We start from the raw sequence: 19,907 nt of genomic DNA on the forward strand, positions 1-19,907 counted from the left end.
CAAAAGGATATAGAACAGAATCGGCAAAGGGAGAAGGCGTGTGGGGCAAAGTCTAGAGGAAATCAGGTGCCAGCTTCTCAAGTCCTCGCAGTGAAGTCACACAGGACACACTTAGCTCCTCTAGCAGCAAGTTGTGACAGTACATGTGAAATGTTGTCTACGAGGGACGCTCATTAGAGACCCAGAGCCCAGGATTTTTATTGGGGCTGGTCACATAGGCACCCTCTTCCTGGCAAGCACCAAAATTTCAGACTCTCAGAAGGAAAGCAGTTGTGAGTGTAAACCATATTGCACAGTTTAGATACTGTGAGCAGGAACCCTCTCCAAATGTACGTTTCCAGACACCAGCCAAGAGCCTTTGTAAAGATAACAGTCTCACAGTGTGGTCTTTTCTGCACAGTTTCTAAATTTGCTTTTGCTTTTTTACTTTGAATTTATTGAATTGGAGGTTCAGATTTGTGTCCAGTGATTTGAGGTGTTGGCAAGATGGGCCTTGGTCTGTTGTTACTTAGGGGGAAACCTGGTCTGGACTGATGCGTGTTTAGCTTTTGGGGTGTTATTTTACTTTGGCCTGCTGCCTGCAGCCTGTGTTTTTGCTGACAGGGCAAGTTTACTTCTTTCCTCTTGTTTTTTTTTCAAGATAACTCATTCTGTTACCCCCATTGCCCTGCTGTGGTTTGTCAGACCTTCCGGTCCTGGCAGTGTTTCCTTTTCTCGGTTCCAGTCTTGGGGCGTTGGCGGTGCTTATGCGGCCTACAGGCCCCACAGGCTCAGACTTGCAGTCCTAAGTGCAGCGTTCTCGGGGAGATGCTGTTGTTAATTAACTTCCATCTAAAACCTGTCTTATCGTTTTTAGACGTGTTCCTTGGAAATCTTTCTTTGGGATATGAACCTTTTTTCCTTTGCGTTTTGCTCTTCTGTTTGTTTCTTTTCCTCTTTGGTTTTCAACTTTGAGTTTTCAGTTGCCTGGTTTCCAAAATCACATCATGACGGTGGTTTAGAACTACTCTTTACTGTCATCTCTGGGCAGGTTTGTTTCTGCTAACCTGCCCCTCTTGTACGTACCACTGGTCCACAGACGTTCCAAAGCCAGTGGTTGTGTGGGGTCTCTCCAGACCCTGAGAGGCATCTCAGTTCTGCTGTTATCTTGCATCATTGATGTTTGCTTTAGGCCATTTGTGTCCTATTACTTATGGCTTGAACTGAGTATAACACCTACCTGTAATATGAAATAAAAAATTTATCTACCTTTTCCACAGTTTTTGCCAAAGCTATTGGCAGACTGTGATGAAGTAAGTAGGTAGGGCTTGACTTGTCATCGATTGTGGCTAAACTAGGCTGGCTGCATGCGAACTTGGGGCAGCTTCACTAAACGGTACCCTCAGGATTTAGCCAAGGTGGGCAAGGGGACGGGAGGGGAATTGTCCTTTTCAATTGGTTGATGACAAGACCTACTTTCATGGGAGTCTTGTCACTGATTAGCCCTCGGGGACATGAGCCTTTTTGCCACCATTGTTAAAGTCTTACCCATTGCTGACTTAAGGACTGCAGTGGAGATGAGCCTCGGGCAGTCTGCTCAAGCTGGGCCAGCTCTGAGGAGGAAAGGTGGTTGGGGAGGGAGTAGGTGCTCTGTGAATGGGCTGTTGAACACTTGGGATAGGACTGATGCAACTGAGGAGCTGAGTTTTTAATTTTACTTAATTTCAGTCAATTGAACTAGTCCTGTGTGGCTAGTGGCTTCTGTGCTGGACAGCGCAGCCCGGAGTAGTGGTTACAGTGTGGCCTTCAGAACCTTGATTCAGATCCCAGCTCTGCGGCCTACCTATTGTGTGACCGTGGGCACATTTGTTAACCTTGTAAGGTTGGTTTGAGAATTGTCATCGTGTTAAGGGTTTAGAGCAGTGCCTGAGAAGAAGTGTGTGTTTAATTACTGTTGGCTTATTAGGTTTATTCGGTATTTTGAGTAGAATGGTGTTAGAGTTCATGTAGAATATGAAACTTTACTGTTTCTATGTTTTTGTTTTGAGCCACGCCACACGGCTTGCAGGATATTAGTTCCCCAACCAGGGATTGAACCTGCACCCCAGTGGTGAAAGTGCCGAGTCCTAACCACTGGACCACCGGGGAATTCCCATCTACTGTTATTTTTTTTTAACTTTTATGTTTTCTTGCTTTTTTTTTTTTTTGCCCCAGGTTGCTGCAGCAACTGGCCACACAGTAGTGTTGGTGGACCAAACAGAGGACATCCTGGCAAAATCTAGAAAGGGAATTGAGGAAAGCCTTCAGAAAGTGGCCAAGAAGAAGTTTGCAGAAAACCCCAAGGTAATTTCTTGTCATCACTGTCCTCAAGACCAGTCCTCTGACCACTTCACATTTGTGAGGGGGTTCTGGCCTTTGCTTGCTTTTTCAGTTTGTTTGAATTGAAACTTTAGGCCAATATAATAACATAATCACTAAATATTCCATGAGAAATATTGGGGTTAAATAAAATTAATTTTACCTGTTTCTTTTTGCTTGTTAAAATGCAACCAGTAGAAATTTTAAATCACCTATCGTCTTGCATTATATTTCTGTTGAACAGCTCTGGTAGTTGTTTATTTCTTGACGACTTTGGATGCCTTTAGCTGATGGTGACCATTTTGGATCCTCATGGGCAAATTACATTTTGAAGTAAAATGGCAGCTGATAGGGGCACGGTCTGTTTCTGCCCTAACTGAGGTCTCTCTGTGGAAACCTGGAGGCACAAATGAGGAAAAGACAGGACTATGAGCTCTTTTAGAGCAGAGACTGTGTCTGGCGTGCTTTTGAACCACCCGTTGCTGGCACATGTTGGGTGATCATTATTTGACGAGCGACTGCTGAGTTCAGCTTTCTTACTCTTCGCTCCTGCCCTTACTCAGCTCTTCCCTGCCTCCTACTAGAGGGAACTAGTCAGCACCACCTCTCAGACTCATGGATGGGGCTGAGCTCAGCCTTTACCCTTTTCTGGAAGACAAATTACAGGCTTCCAAGAAGCCCGTCATGGAACAGTACATGGCTGGCTGGCTGTTCACTCGGAACAGATAGAACAGGCCAACACAGGCGCTGTGAACAAACAGTTTAGTAACTGGAGCAGAGCTGACTAAGAGCTTGAAAGATTATGACTGACACACGACAGCGTGCTGATCGGCAGTTGGGATTGTTCACAGGCTGATTCTTGCCCTGGTGTCCAGAAGTATATTGAGATGCTTTCTGCGCTAAGAAGCAACGTAGGGAGTTTTATTTCTCAGAATTTCAGGACACATTCAAGTTGTGTCTGGGCTATCCTCGCCCTCCTCTTTCCTCTCGCCTTAGCAGCAAATCACACACCATTTTCGAGTGAGCCCAGTGACCGTTCTCTTCTTACTCCACCGCATTAGGCTGGCGATGAGTTCGTGGAGAAGACCCTGAGCAGCATATTGACCAGCGTGGACGCAGCATCTGTGGTCCACAGCACAGACCTGGTGGTGGAGGCCATCGTAGAGAATCTGAAGGTGAAGAGCGAGCTCTTCAAGAGGCTGGACAAGTTTGCTGCCGAGTACGTGGTCTCTTGGAGATCTTATTGGGTCTGGGGGGCTTCCTCCTGGGCTCTTGGGCTTTTCTTCTGGGAAGGAGTCTTCTGACACTAAGACTTTTTATTACCCTACAGCTGTTTCCAGAAGAGCTGACACTGTTTCCTTTGTTCTCCATCCTCCACCCCCAATTTGCTTCCCGAGGCTTGGGCTGCCCTGATCTGATCCTTGTCCCCAAATGAGGGTGGAATTTCCCATGTGAAATGGAGGGTCCATCCAGGGACAGGCTTTGTCCTGGGCCTTCCCAGGCCAGAGGATGGAGGCACTCGGACGTGTCCTTAAATGTCTGCTGAGCAACCTCAGAGCAGTTTGGTGTGTCCCCTCTTTTGGGCGGAACCAACAGAATGATGTCATTGAAGGGAATGCTCCTCTGTCTACACAGTTTTCTAGGACCCTCCTTCTTTGAGCTTTCTGTGGGTTAAATCACAATGCTCTTGGGAGCCTTTAAGGAGCACTGAGTTCTTACCCAGCTTCCTGGCAAAGGGGGGAGAGGAGAGCCGTCCTCATGCAGGTCAGGCACAGGGCCGCCGGGCTCAGGACTGTCTGTGCAGTGTCAGCAAGCTGTGCACATGTGCAGCTCTAGTTCTGCACGTGGCTCTTGGTGATACTGACACCTGATGTATTCATTCATGCTCTTCTTGTGGTTTGCCTGGCCACGCTTCACCCTTCTTGGTTGGGACTCATAGTCAAATAAGATTCTGTGACAACAGTAATTCTTAGGCAGCTGCCAGTGAGCACTGGCTAAAGAGAAACACTTACATACCAGCCTGCTGGGTTGTCAGCCCTTAGAGCTCTATGGTCTGGTGGCCGGAGAGGCCTTGCCCTGACAAAGAGAAGAGGCCTGTCTTTCTGTCACCTGTGTGTCACTCTGCTGACCAGCATGCTCATGTGCTTTACATGGGCGTTTAGGGGCTGCAGCACCATCTACAGAAACAGAAGGCTGTCTTGGTAGGGGTGTTGACTCCCAAGTCAGCTGGGAGCCCTCTGAGTCAGTAAAACACCCACCCCCAGAAAAGGGAGTATTGTCAAGCAGTTTGGTCTTTATTGGAATGTTGGTCATTCCCTCGTGACAGTGATGGGTCTGACTGCCCTCTTTTGTCAGCGTCGAGTAGGGAAGGACAGTTAGGGGAAAGTCAGGTGGCCTGAGGCCTGGTGCCAGGCCCCCCCCACTTCCCTCTCTGACCTTGGACAGTCATGAACCCCCTCTGGCCCTCAGTTTTATCATCTGTAATTTGAGTTCAGGAGTTAGGGGTAAATAATTTCCAAGACCTTCCCAGTTCTAACTCTAAGACTAGTTGCCCTGTCAGTGAAATAGGGGTAGTGGTACCTATTACACAGGGTTGTTTGGGAGACTCACGTAACTCAGCTCACATTTCCAGAGAGCTACTGTATGTCAGACACTATACTAGCCTCTTTCACCTAAGTTTATGTCATAAAACAGATGTGACACGTGACAGGACCCATAGTAGGCACGTCATAGATGTGACTTTGCTTCTGGCCCCAGCCATCCTTCTCCACACTCTCATTTTCATTTTAGAACCCCACCTTTATTGAATGTTTGCTGAATTGTTGTTGTTGTGTTTTTTAATTGATAAAACAGCTTGATTGAGATACTTTACTGCTTAGTTTTGCAGTTAGATCCTATAATGGGAGACGAAAATATATTCTAGTGATAAAGTTCCACTTGGAAGCCCTGATAAAACAGTTGCATCCTGGAAGAGAGCACAAATTCCCTAGCTGCAGTATAAGACGTGCAGATGAAAAGCTTCCCTAAGGCCCCTGGCCCACCCCAGCTGCATCCTGGCTCCCCCTTTTGACAAAGCATGGGCTCTCCTCCACCACAGCCCACCACCCCTCTAGTCTTCTTCACACCTGGGGGTGTTTCCAGTGACCATCATGCTTGTGCTGTTGATTTTCTGTTAGTGCGTTTAAGAGGAAAGTTCTTTGGTACGTGAATATCAGAAAGGGAAAAACAAAAATGGTCCTAGAGAGTCAAGTGTTTCAAGGAAACTGTGAGAGTGTGCTTTTTTGTGGAAGATAATGTGTACATACATCGTGTTTGTGTTGAAGGAAGGCAGTTTGAGACACTGTTAGTAGCAGAGCCAGCCTGGCCGATTGGGAGAGGTGGCGGTGGAGGTCTGTCGGCAGGAGACATCTTTCTCCTTCTGGTAATATGTGTGCTTGGGAGTGTCCTGGGTTGGAGACACTCGGCACTGGGCCCTGATGTACAGTCTTCCTTCTGAATCTGTCGGGGTTGGGACCAGGAACCCCTGTGAATACCAAAATCTGACGATGCTCGAGTCCCTTACATAAAGTGGTGTAGTATTTGCATGTAATCTACGCAATCGCCCATATACTTTAAATCATCTCTAGATTACTTATAATATCTGATACAATGTAAATGCTATGTAGACTTCCCTGGCAGTCCAGTGGTTAAGACTTTGCCTTCCAGTGCAGGGGGTGCAGGTTCAATCCCTGGTCGGGGAGCTAAGATCCCACATGCCTCGCAGACCAAAAACAAACCAAAAAAACATGAACAACAGAAGCAGTATTGTCATCAATTCAGTCAAGACTTTTTAAAAAATGGTTCACATCAATGTAAATGCTATGTAAATCACACAGCAAGTCCAAGTTTTGCTTTTTGGAACTTTCTGGAATTTTTTTTTGGAATATTTTCGATCTGGGCTGGTGGAACCTGAGGATCCTGAGGGCCGACTGTAACTTCATTGTTTGACGAAACGTGCTCTCCAGTCAGTGTGCCTTTGTTTCCCCTTTTTGCAGATGAGTTGCCCTTCAAATGTCCTGTAAAAAGATGCCACACTCATCTTTGATGAGTGTGTAACCCTCACCTTTGAGATAGCCCTTTCTTTTTTTTTTTTTTTTTTTTTGTGGTACGCGGGCCTCTCACTGTTGTGGCCTCTCCCGTTGCAGAGCACAGACTCCAGGCACGCAGGCTCAGCAGCCATGGCTCACGGGCCCAGCCGCTCCGTGGCATGTGGGATCCTCCCGGACCAGGGCACGAACCCGTGTTCCCTGCATCGGCAGGCGGACTCTCAACCACTGCGCCACCAGGGAAGCCCTAGCCCTTTCTTTTCTTAAGGGGGGCGTGGAACCCCTGCTAGCACAGCCTTGCGTTGTGGAGACCCTGCTGCTGTGCTTCAGGGCATGTCAGCCACTCCTTGTTACTGCAGAGGGTCTCCTTGCCTTCTGTGTGGGGGAGGGTTTATATTATGTGACAGGATAATTTATATTATTTTCCCCAGATCAAAAAGCAAGAAACTTTGAAAACTAGAATTTTAAACCTTAAAAAAAGTCTTTTTTTTTTTTAAAGGACAAGCCCCTCTAGCTGGCCTTTAAGTTGGCCAACTTAGAAGTTGTTTGAGGAGGGTCAGTGTTCTTGTGCCGTAAAAGTGAAATGCCCTTTATGTCAGAGAGTGTTCTGCCTATGCTTTCCTCTAAGAGTTTTATAGTGTCCAGTCTTACATTTAGGTCTTTAATCCATTTTGAGTTTATTTTTGTGTATGGTGTTAGGGTGTCTTCTAATTTCATTGTTTTTATTGTATTTTTTTTTTTTTTTTTTTTTTTGCGGTATGCGGGCCTCTCACTGTTGTGGCCTCTCCCGTTGCGGAGCACAGGCTCCGGACGCACAGGCCCAGCGGCCATGGCTCACGGGCTTAGTTGCTCCGCGGCATGTGGGATCTTCCCGGACCAGGGCACGAACCCGTGTCTCCTGCATCGGCAGGCGGATTCTCAACCACTGCGCCACCAGGGAAGCCCTATTGTATTTTTTTAATGGACTAGATTGAGAATCTGCTTTTTGTGTGTGTGGTTTTTTTTTTTTTATACAGCAGGTTCTTATTAGTTATCTATTTTTTTTAATAGCATCTTGCTTTATATTGATTTTCTTTAAAATTTTCTTTTTTTTAAATTTTATTTATTTTTATACAGCAGGTTCTTATTAGTCATCCATTTTATACACATTAGTGTATACATGTCAATCCCAATCTCCCAATTCATCACACCACCACCCCCACCCCCCTGCCACTTTCCCCCCTTGGTGTCCATACGTTTGTTCTCTACATCTGTGTCTCTATTTCTGCCTTGCAAACCAGTTCATCTGTACCATTTTTCTAGATTCCACATATATGTGTTAATACACGATATTTGTTTTTCTCTTTCTGACTTACTTCACTCTGTATGACGGTCTCTAGGTCCATCCACGTCTCTACAGATGACCCAGTTTCATTCCTTTTTACGGCTGAGTAATATTCCATTGTATGTCACATCTTCTTTATCCATTTGTCTGTCAGTGGGCATTTAGGTTGCTTCCTTGACTTGGCTATTATAAATAGTGCTGCAGTGAACATTGGGGTGCATGTGTCTTTTTGAATTATGGTTTCCTCTGGGTATATATATGCCCAGTAGTGGGATTGCTGGGGTGTGGTTTAGTATCATTCTTTTACATGTAGCTGTCCAGTTTTCCCAGCACCACTTATTAAAGAGACTGTCTTTTCTCCATTGTATATTCTTGCATCCTTTGTCATAGATTACGTGACCACAGATACATGAGTTTATCTCTGGACTTTCTATCCTGTTCCATTGATCTATAAATCACAGCAAGATCTTTTTCAATCCACCTACTAGAGTAATGAAAATAAAAAAGAAAATAAACCAATGGGACCTGATTAAGCTTAAAAGCTTTCACACAGCAAAGGAAACTGTAAACAAAACAAAAAGACAACCCTCAGAATGGGAAAAAATATTTGCAAATGAAGCAACTGACAAGGGATTCATCTCCAAAATATACAAACAGCTCATGCAGCTCAATATCAAAAAAAACCCCAACTCAGTCAAAAAATGGGTGGAAGATCTAAGTAGACATTTCTCCAAAGAAGACATACAGATGGTTAAAAAGCACATGAAAAGCTGCTCAACATCACTAATTATTAGAGAAATGCAAATCAAAACTGCAATGAGGTATCACCTCACACGGGTCAGAATGACCATCATCAAAAAAATCCACAAACGATAAATGCTCAAGAGGGTGTGGGGAAAAGGGAACCCTCCTACATTGTTGGTGGGAATGTACACTGGTACAGCCACTATGGAGAACAGTATGGAGGTTCCTTAAAAAACTAAAAATAGAGCTACCATATGATCCAGCAATCCCACTCCTGGCCATATATCCAGAGAAAACCTTAATTCAAAAAGATACATGCACTCCAGTGTTCATTGCAGCACTATTCACAATAGCCAGCACATGGAAGCAACCTGAATGCCCATCAACAGAGGAATGGATAAAGAAGATGTGGTACATATATACAATGGAATATTACTCAGCCATAAAAAAGGATGAAGTAATGCCATTTGCAACAACATGGATGGACCTAGAGATTGTCATACCGAGTGAAGTCAGACAGAGAAAGACAAATATGATATCACTTATATGTGGAATCTAAAAAAAGACTACAAATGAACTTACCTACAAAACAAATAGTTACAGATGTAGAAAATACACTTATGGTTATGGGGTGGGGAAGTGAGGGGCAGGGAGGGATAAATTGGAAGACTGGGACTGACACATACACACTGCTATATATAAAATAGATAACTAATAAGGACCTACTGTGTAGCACTGGGAATTCTACTCAATACTCTGTAATGGCCTATATGGGAAAAGAATCTAAAAAAGAGTGGGTATACATATATATATATATATATATATATATATATATATATATATATATATATATATATGACTGATTTACTTTGCTGCGCACCTGAAACTAACACAACGTTGTAAATCAGCTCTACCCCAACAAAAATGTTTAAAAAATAGTGAAGTGCTTTCCTGGACTGAGCACACTAAGGGTCTTCCTTCAGCCTCTGGTAGCTGCCACCCAGCACACCAGCTGCTTTCACCTCACTCTTCTCTCCTCTTCCCAAATTACTAGTTTCTTCTCCCTTCCCTTCTCTTTCCCACTTGCCTCTGATTTCAGGCAGATTGTAGTATTGCCTGTTTTTTTTTTTAAACATCTTTATTGGAGTATAATTGCTTTACAATGATGTGTTAGTTTCTGCTTTACAACAAAGTGAATCAGTTATACATATACATATGTTCCCACATCTCTTCCCTCTTGCGTCTCCCTCCCTCCCATCCTCCCGATCCCACCCCTCTAGGTGGTCACAAACCACCGAGCTGATCTCCCTGTGCCATGCGGCTGCTTCCCACTAGCTATCCGCCCTACGTTTGGTGGTGTATATATGTCCATGCCACTCTCTCACTTCGTCACCGCTTACCCTTCCCCCTCCCCATATCCTCAAGTCCATGCTCTAGTAGGTCTGTGTTTTATTCCCGTCCTACCCCTAGTCTCTTCATGACATTTTTTTTTCTTAGATTCCATATATATGTGTTAGCGTATGGTATTTGTTTTTTTCTCCTTTTGACTTACTTCACTCTGTATGACAGACTCCAGGTCCATCCACCTCACTACAGAATGAACCCCCCAATCTGGTCTTAAGGAACCATTCCCCTTCCTGCGCTGTGACCAGGCCCTTGTGGTTGTAGTTAGCATTAGGCCATTTTGTGTACGTTTATCCACGAGGTGGTGCTGTAGGAAAGCCGCTAAGTCTTGCCTGTCTCTTTAAATATTTGCCTGTCATGCCTTTGGCACCCCACTTTACTGAGGTCTTAAAAACTTAAATTGGGTTTGAGTCAGTATGGATTTTTTAAATTAATAATTTAATATTTTATATACTCAAAAGAAGATGGTACTGCTTTTTTAAGGAGATTTTATAATAATAAGAACGCCTTGAACTACATTTATCATGTGTATATATGTATACTTCTTTCCCCAAGTCTACTAGTGTAACCTTAAAACTTCTTTTGGACCATGTTGGTTTTTTTCTGTTTTCATTTTAATTCTCAGTCATTGGAAAAGTAAAACTTTTCACTTGAGGGGAAAAGATTGTAGTTCATGTTTATGTCAGATGTTTCTTGTTCCTTAGGATTCAGGTGTTTCTTCACAGTTTTTTGCTTATTTTGAGTGTCTGTGATGCATCCTGTTTTTCCTGTCTTTGTTCACTTGGAGTTTCATCTTGTGACTGACGTTGTTGCCTCCTTTTGTTTCTCACATACTGTGTGAATTAAATAATGCAAGTAGCCAGGAGAAATTTTGCTCCCTAAAATTAAGGAAGGATTGGTAAAGACTACGTAGGCTTTTGGAACAGGTAACTTTTGAATTTAAAATTTCAAAATTTAAATGAAACAGGTCACTTGATTTCAGCCTCTTGTGTGAAGCTGTGTCTTTTCCCTGACTTCCTCTAGGGTCAGGAAAGGATAGGATCTGGGCAGTAAGCAGTCACCTTGTGTGTTGCACCTGAGAGGAGTCCTGACTGTTTACAAAGACGGGACTAATTCCAATACTCCACTGTCTTTCTCTCCACAGACACACAATCTTTGCCAGCAACACTTCCTCTTTGCAGATCACAAGCATAGCCAATGCCACCACCAGACAGGACCGATTTGCCGGGCTCCATTTCTTCAACCCAGTGCCCCTGATGAAACTTGTGGAGGTCAGTGGGTGTCTGCTGTGCGTGTGTGCTTTTGCTCTGCCAGCCCTCAGCCCTGCTTCTGTGAGTCGCACCCTCCCTGCCCCTGGGGATGGCACTGGATAGATTTTAGTGGCAGGGTGGGGGGTTGTCCTTGTGCTTGGATTTCTCTGGCCAGCCTCTCCTTTCAGAGCCAAAGGAAGAAAGAGCACCTAATATCTAGGAAGGCCACTGTGCTTTGTTTCTTTGCAGCCCTGTGTTCTGAACAGTGATGTCCAGGAGCTCTGTTAACTTTGTGGAATGTCACTTGTTTGTGCCATAGCTGATGGGCAGTGTAGAGAGAGACATCAGACAGGGAAGGCAGCACTAAAGACCACTAGCTTGATGAGACCACGGAGGGGAGAGCCACCCGTGTTCATATGGTCTTGTCCAGGTCAGTTGGTCTAGGCTGGATGTGGAATTCTATTAGAAGCCTGGTTTCCCACAGGAGCTGCTGTAATAATGCCCTGACCACTGTTCCCGGGCTGAATTCAGCCCCAGGTAACAGGGCCTTGATATTGTCACCAGGGGAGGCACAGCTCCCGTGTGTTGTGATCAGAGCTATTAAAGCAGCTAGTGGGAAGCGGCCGCATAGCACAGGGAGATCAGCTCCTGTTTTGTGACCACCTAGAGGGGTGGGATAGGGAGGGTGGGAGGGAGACGCCAGAGGGAGGGGATATGGGGATATATGTATATGTTCAGCTGATTCACTTCGTTGTAAAGCAGAAACTGACACACCATTGTAAGGCAATTATACTCTAAGAAAGATGTTGAAAAAAAATAAAAAAGCAGCTTCCAGTAGGCTTGAACCTCCCGACCTCAAACCTGGGAGGTGGAGGAAAGTGGCCAGGGAGGGCTGCCAGCGATCCTGTTTGGGCTGCTTCTGCTTGCTTGTTTGGAGTCTTAGGTACCAGGGAGATGGAGTCACTGTCGAATTTGCACCTGAAATGTGGCAACTTGCCTTTAATAGGGGGGCTCATTACAGGGTCTGAGGAGCAGCTGCTATTAAAGTAGCGTTCGTGCTGAGGCTGAGGCGTTAACTGCCACGCGCGAAGCGTGGGGCTGTGGATCCAGGCAGGCCTCTGTAGACGCGTGCTCCCTGGGCATGCGTCAGGGTCTTTTTCTCCACTGCTGCCTTCTCCTCCGGCCCCTTCCCCTCCCGTGTCCCCTCCCCCCACAACATAAGCATTAGCATCTAGGTTAAGAGCGACTATGTTTTCTTACAGTTCTCTTTCAAGGACAACTCTGACCCATCTTGCAATAGGAATGATCTGTTCCACTAACATTGCTTCTTAGTTTCTTCCAATTTACTGCCAACCCCTAAGGCTGTTTTTGAAGAAGTTAAGGAGTAAAAGGGAGGGGCCCAAGGAATAGAAGAAACCGCTTTTCTCCTTATGCAGAAAAGGGCAAGGACGCGGGATGGGATTGTCAGCATTTCAGTACTTAGGGACTAAGTACTTTTTTTGTTACCATATCATGCACGTAATGTGTTTCGAAGTTACAGACACATTTTGTAGATTTACTTCAAACTCTAATACTGTTTTCAGCTGCATTTATCTGATAATGTCCATCTGTGTCTTTGGAAATATGGCACCTTGATTGTTAACAGTTAATGCTTGGCAAGTGTTAACATTTTCTAGAAAGTGTTTTCCAAAAGTGCTCTTGTTTGTGCAACTTTTATTCTTTAACTTGAGCATTCATGTGTGTGTTGCTGGTGGTAAGCACCACAATGAACCATAAGTTGAGTGGCTCTCCTTTACTTGGGGCTGGGCTCAAGTTATATGTGTATATGTATATTTTTTCAGACCCTGTGTTGGAATAGAATATATGTAGCTCATTGCTATTTGTTGAACAAATGAGTAAATATGCATCCCTCCTGTTAAAAAAAAAAACCCAAAAACCTATAGTATTGATTCCTTTAAGCCAACATATTATTTTTTAAAACTCCATAATTGGCAGCCCTTGTCCTAGCTCAATCTATACGGTTCTGATGGAGGTGGTTTTATACCTCCTCTTGAATAATTCTTCTACTGCTGTTTGATTTGTGATACCTGCAGAGCAGTTTCTGGCCCATCTCATCCCATTCCTCAACCCCATCTTCATGGTGCTTTTTTCTGTTTCCACTCATTTACTTCCCTTAGTGCCATAACATAGCCCCACACCCCAAGCTGTGATCACATTAAAACGTGAATGATAATGATTCTCGTCATTTATATAGAGCTTTTCATCCTGCTCAGACACTAGCTCATTACACCATATAGCCCTTTTAAAAGAGGGAGGATATGTCAAATATCATCATCCCAGGTTCATATAAGAAAGGTGAGGCACAGAGGGCTGATTTGACTTGCCTAGGCTCAGATAAAGGGTCTGATGTAGCAGCCAAGCCTGTTTGCTTTGACTCTGGTTGAAATCCCTTAACTGGCATTTAAGTTATATATTTTTTAAAGTTTAAATTCATCTGGGTCTCTCTCCATTTGCTGAAATCTTAACTGCTGACAACACCTGAGAGTTGACCGCCAGGTATGGCCCTTGGTGCTGACTTCCGTGGAGCCCAGCTGCCCACTGTGAGCAGGGTAGCAGTCATACTCTGGCAGTGCACCTTATAGAGAAGGTCAGGAGCACGGCCAGGAGCCTTCCTGAGGCGCCTGGCAGGTGGCAGGCCACAGCCATTGGCTGGTGTTTGCTGGTTATGAAAGCCTTCCTCTGGGATGAGCCTGTTCTGAGGCAAAGGGAGCTGTTGGGCTTTGGGGCATCTGTGTGGGAGAGGGCAGAGTAATGAGGGGATGACTCATCTCAGAGTCCACAGGACCTGGGTGACCTGAGTGCCCCTCTGTTTTCCTGAGGCTCCTTCTCACCTGTACGCTAAGAGAAGGTGTAACTTCATGCAGAGTACTTTGAGGGCAGTTGTTGCACTCTAGTAGACTTCCAGATACCTCCCTGAAATAATTAACAGTAGCGAGTAAAACCCTAATAAAAGCCAGCATTTACTGAGCACTTCAGCCCTTGTAGGAGCTGCCCTTAATGCTTTGCTTCCTAATCTAATTCCATTCTCACCTTAACTCCTTGAGGTAGGTAGAGTGATTTCAGTGTCATTTCAATTTCAAGAAACATTCCCAGGGTCACAGAGCCAGTAAGTGGTGTGATTGATATTTGAACCCAGGTCTGTCTCAGTGACAAAACCTGGAGAACTCTCCGTGTGCGCGCACGCACACACACACACACACACACACACACACACACATATGTTTTTGTAAAATTTATTTTTATTTATTTATGTATTATTTTTTGGCTGCGTTGGGTCTTCATTGCTGTGCGCGGGCTTTCTCTAGTTGCGGCGAGCAGGGTCTACTCTTTGTTGCGGTGTGCGGGCTTCTCATTGTGGTGGCTTCTCTTGTTGCGGAGCATGGGCCCTAGGCCCGTGGGCTTCAGCAGTTGCAGCACGCGGGCTCTGTCGTTGTGGCTCACGGGCTCTAGGGTGCAGGCTCAGTAGTTGTGGCACATGGGCTTAATTGCCCTGCGGCATGTGGTATCTTCCCAGACCAGGGCTCGAACCCGTGTCCCCTGCATTGGCAGGCGATTCTTAACCACTGCACCACCAGGGAAGTCCCCACATTTATATTTTAAGCCTTGATTTTGTGTGTTCTGCAGTAGTCCGCCCTCTTAAAGTGGACGTTTTGTTTCTGGCTTGAAATCCTTCTAATCTGAAACTAAAGTTATTTTTGCCACCTGTGTGGCAATATTTGATCAGTGTTTCCTTGAACTGTTGTGTTGAGATTGTTTTCTGACTTTCTGGTTATAACTCTTCTCTGCTTTGCATTTCCAGGTCATTAAAACACCAATGACCAGCCAAAAGACCTTTGAATCTCTGGTGGACTTCAGCAAAACGCTGGGAAAGCATCCTGTTGCTTGCAAGGTAGAGTATGGATAGCTTGGTATGGGGGTGATTTTTCTCAGAACCTGACTTATTCCAGGTAGGATTCTTCCGCAGTAGGATGATGTGGGACATGGGCCACTTTTGCTGCAGGCCTGTCCTCAGGCTGTAAAGAGCAAGTTGCATCTAGCAGGGAAACCGGCTACTCCTAAGCCATGCTCGAGGCCATCAGGTAGATAGTCTGCGATCCAGATGGAGCCACGGCTTCAGCTAAATTGAAAACTCGGATTTCTCTCTGGGTCTTGACTTTTGTCTCTTGGTGAGTGGTTGTGTTTCCATCGGTGGTTTTTGTTACCCCATCAGCTTCAGCTTCTTCTGGGCCCTGAGGAACCAGAACCCTGTGTGTCAGTCAGGCACAGCCTGGTGGCACATGAATCCCGAACAGAAAACTAGGGCTTCCCTTTTGGAAAGAGCACTGCAGGTGATGAGGGAAATGGTGTGAGAGAGGTAGAGCCCATAGCAAAAAACAAAGCTGTTTCTCAGTGGAATGTTGCTTATGATTTTGTTAGTGTTGTTTTGTTTTTCAGTAAGAAGTGTGGTGGGTGGAAAGCTTGCCTCCGGCCTTTTTCCCCTTCCTTGAGATACCTGGTATTATATGTAAAATTATCCCCAGGTGCTGTCACCTACTTTGTTTTGATTACCTGCAGTCTCTCCATTTGCTGTAGTTCCTCTTTAGTTCCCCGCACACTTAGGGACTGCACTTCTTCATGACTTGGCCGTTTTTCTGAAAGGACAGTTGTGTCACAGAATTCCATTATAAATTTTTATAAATATGTTTTCTACTTTTTTGACCACAGTCTTTTTTATTTAAAAAATTTTTTTAAAAACAATTTTAAAAAGTTACTTTCCATTTACAGTTACTACAAAATATTGGCTATATTCCCTGTATTGTACAATACATCCTGAGCCTACCTGATACCCAGTAGATTGTATCTCCCATTCTCCCACCCCTGTATTTCCCTGTCCCCACCCCATGGTAACCACTAGTTTGTTCTCTATTCCTGTGAGTCTGCTTCTTTTTTGTTCTATTTACTAGTTTGTTGTATTTTTTAGTTTCCACATAGAAGTGATATCATACAGTATTTGTCTTTCTCTGTCTGACTTCACGTAGCATAATGCCCTCCAAGTCCATCTATGTTGCTCCAAATGGCAAAATCTCATTCTTTCTTATGGCTGAGCAGTATTGCATTATATATATATATATCATGTCTGCTTAAGCCAGTTTGTCTGTTGATGGGCACTTGGGTTGTTTCCTTGTCATGGTTATTGTAAATAGTGCTGCTCTGAATATTGGGGTGCATGTATCTTTTCGAATTAGTGTTTTTGTTTTTTCGGATATATATCCAGGAGTGGAATCGCTGGTTGACCGTAATCTTTTAAATACCATTGTGGTTCTTCTCATACCATAGTTTCGCTTTCTAAAATAGTCTCAAGTTTGAACTCACAGTATTGTATTAACCCATGAAAACTCAAGTTGTGCATGAGTCATCTGAGTCAGTCACCTGTCGACGTGGACCCCAATAGTCTTCCACACGCCAGTCCCCCCAGTGGAAGTCTGTAGTGTTATATTAGGGAATCTCATTTTTTAACACTCATTGTTTTGGTTTAGTTTTATGGTTTTAAATATTTTGGATTAAAAAAAAAATCACATTAATAACCAGAGGGTATGGTTGCACTTCTTCTTACCAGTTGATGCTTTGTTTGTGGCAGACAGTAGTCATAGTGTTAGAAGGGGCATCAGCCTGCAGCAGATCAAAAGCCAGGCATGAAAATGGAGGTGCGGGAAGAAGCCAGGGATGGTCTTCAGCAGCACGGTCATTAATTCATGGAGAGTGATGATTCGTTCTCCCATCAGACTGGCCATGGCAGATACAGGCCTGGGAACTCTGGCCTCATAAAATTGCCCTTGTTACATTATTGCAGAACCCTCTTTTTAGGTGATACCTTAGGGCTTTTGGGGAGTCTTTCAGGGTCAGTTATTCAAGCTCTTGCTGAGGCACCCAGACGACAGAAGGCAATCACGTAGAACAAGGGTCAGCAAACTTTCCTGTCAAGGGCCAGATAGTAATATTGTAGGGCTTATGGTCTCTGTTGCAGCTACTTGATTCTGCTGCATGGACCATACCAGCAGAGAAGTGTGGCTGTGTTCCACTAAAACTTTATTTACAACTGGATTTGGCCTGCAGGACTGTAACTTACCAATACCCAACACAGAAGAAGACTGGCATGAATGTGCCTGAAATGTGTCTTTCTTCCTAGTAACACTTCACAGGGAAAGTGTGGTGTGAAAAGCGTAAGGCAATGGACTCTGGAGCCAGGCTGCCTGGGTTCACATCCTGGCTTTGGCACTTATTAGATGTGTAACCTTGGGCAAGTTACTTAACCTCTCTGTGCCTCAGTATCCTCTACCTCTGTCTCATGTAGCGGTAATAATAGTACTTGTCTCATAGGATTATTATGAGGAATAAATGAATTAATATTTGTAAAGTACTTAGAACAAACAGTACCTGGTATATAATAAATACAGTAAAGTATATTTAATAAATATATGTGTATGAAAAATGTAAGGTGTATGATTACATAAAATTAAATTGCTTAATTAAAGGACTGTGTCTCTTTACATTCTACCAGTATTATGAGAGTATCACTCTGCATCCTCAACAGCATTGAATATTATAATGGGGAAAAAAACCTCTTGCCAATAATCTGACTGGCAACATGCTGTTTTGTTGTAATGAATATTTCTTTAAATATTTTGTGAGCTTTAGCATGTTTTCCTTATTGAGTTCTATGAGCTCTTTATGTAAATGATTTTAAAACTCCATATATTATATATGGAGAAAATATTTTTCCCAGGCTGCTTTCTGATTTCTAACCTTGTATATGGTGTGCTTTATGTATTCAGGTACCCTACCCCTTCTGAAATTCTACAATAAACTTTTTGAAGTTGAAAAGCATTTTTGCCCTAGTTATTTTTAAAAAATTTTTTTATTAGAGTATAGTTGCTTTACAATGTTGCATTAGTTTCCGCTGTACAGCAAAGTGTATCAGTTATGCCTATATCCACTTTTTTAGATTCTTTTCCCATGTAGGTCATTACAGAGTATTGAGAAGAGTTCCCTGTACTATACAGTAGGTCCTTATTAATTACCTATTTTATATACAGTAGTGTGTATTTATTAATCCCGGTCTCCCAATTTATCACCCCCCCCAACTTTCCCCCGGTAACCATAAGTTTGTTTTCTACACTTGTGACTCTATTTCTGTTTCGTAAATAATTTCATTTGTACCACTTTTTTAGATTTCACATATAAGCGATATCATGATATTTGTCTTTCTCTGTCTGACTTATTTCACTCGGTATAAGATTCTCTAAGTCCATCCATGGTGCTGCAAATGGCATTATTCCTTTCTTTTTTTCTGGCTGAGTAATATCCCATTGTATGTATGTATCACATCTTCTTTATCCATTCATCCGTCGATGGACATTTAAGTTGCTTCCATGCCCTAGTTATTAAATCAACATGGTTATATTAATATAGTCTTGGTTAAACTGTTAAAGCTCTTTTGTGCATCTCCGTATTCCTGGGAGATGGGGTAGGCATGGTTTCAGCTTGTCCAGAGTGAAAGGAGCTACAAATCCTGTGGCTACGGTGTGCAGTCCGGTGAGTTGGAAGAGTAATGCAGGAGGCTGGGCGTCTTTAATTCAGATGTTTATGGAGTGTCCAGTGTGTGCTTGAAACGGGACACAAGGCCTGGGGCCAGGGTGCAGATTTCTTCCTGCAGGAGGATCACAGCCTTTTGTTAAAAGAATGGGCTCCATTTACTTAGTGGAAATCAACTTCACATAAATACCACCAAAAAGTTAACCAACCCAGCCTGCCCCATAAGCTTCTAAAAGAGATCAGTAGGTAGAATCCAGACCCCATACTAGGCCTTCAGGAGAGATGGTTAAGCATTTTAATGAGGGGGGAAATGAAGAAAGGATGTGCAGTGCAAGGAGTCATCAGGGTAGAGAGTCTTCGGTAGTGAGCTGTGAAAGGCCATCGATCTGTTAGCATCTGCGTGTTTGCCCTGGCACCAGTCCCCAGCTCCACCATCCTGTGCTGTGCGCTGGAGCCTGAGAAAATCCTGAGCAGCCGGGAGGTCGTGCTCCTACGAGGAGTGTTTAAGATGGAGTGTTACTTTTTCTAGACTCCTGAAAGGGATGTGGGAGAGGAGAGGAGTAAAAGGACTACCGCTTGAGGGGAGGGCTCTGTGCACAGCATTTTATGTGTTCTGATTTATCTTCACAACCTGTGAGGTGGAAGTTACTATTCCCATTTCACAGATGATGAAACTGAGGTTCAGAATGATGCAAGGTCGGAGAATATTAGAATTCGAGCCCAGATCTGCCTGCCCCCAAAGCCATGCTCTTTCTGGTGACCCCTCTGCCTTATCTGCCTTTATTTCAGGGTCCGTGCAGTAGGGGCTTCTGGGGTACTATAATTGTTGGATAAATTGTCATGTGAGGTAGAAGTGAGACTGTCTTGGTACCTTAAAACATTTTGAAAATGTATAGCTTGATAAATGTGGGTAACAGTCCAGGGTGAGAAGGAGTGATCTGGTGACTTTACAAAAGGTAAAGTTCACGGAAAATTCATTTGTCTACTGTTTTTCTCTCTCCTCTGACAGGATACTCCTGGGTTTATTGTGAACCGTCTCCTGGTGCCATACCTCATGGAAGCAGTCAGGCTGTATGAACGAGGTAGCTGTCCCGACCCAGGCTGGGTGCAGCGAGTCTGGGAGTTCTCCCG

General features: G+C 44.1%; 1 protein-coding gene across 1 annotated transcript in view; it reads left to right on the forward strand.

The window, feature by feature from the left end:
• HADH (hydroxyacyl-CoA dehydrogenase) overlaps positions 1-19,907 on the forward strand; it is a 50,827-nt gene that overhangs the window by 23,132 nt on the left and 7,788 nt on the right. Inside the window, exons 2-6 of the mRNA XM_059067685.2 lie at positions 2,194-2,322; positions 3,399-3,556; positions 11,039-11,165; positions 15,004-15,093; positions 19,786-19,858. Coding sequence (XP_058923668.1) covers positions 2,194-2,322; positions 3,399-3,556; positions 11,039-11,165; positions 15,004-15,093; positions 19,786-19,858 — 577 coding nt within the window. The remainder of the gene's footprint in view (positions 1-2,193; positions 2,323-3,398; positions 3,557-11,038; positions 11,166-15,003; positions 15,094-19,785; positions 19,859-19,907) is intronic.

The sequence above is a fragment of the Kogia breviceps genome, chromosome 6 (assembly GCF_026419965.1).
Source record: "Kogia breviceps isolate mKogBre1 chromosome 6, mKogBre1 haplotype 1, whole genome shotgun sequence".
Classification (NCBI taxonomy): domain Eukaryota; kingdom Metazoa; phylum Chordata; class Mammalia; order Artiodactyla; family Physeteridae; genus Kogia; species Kogia breviceps.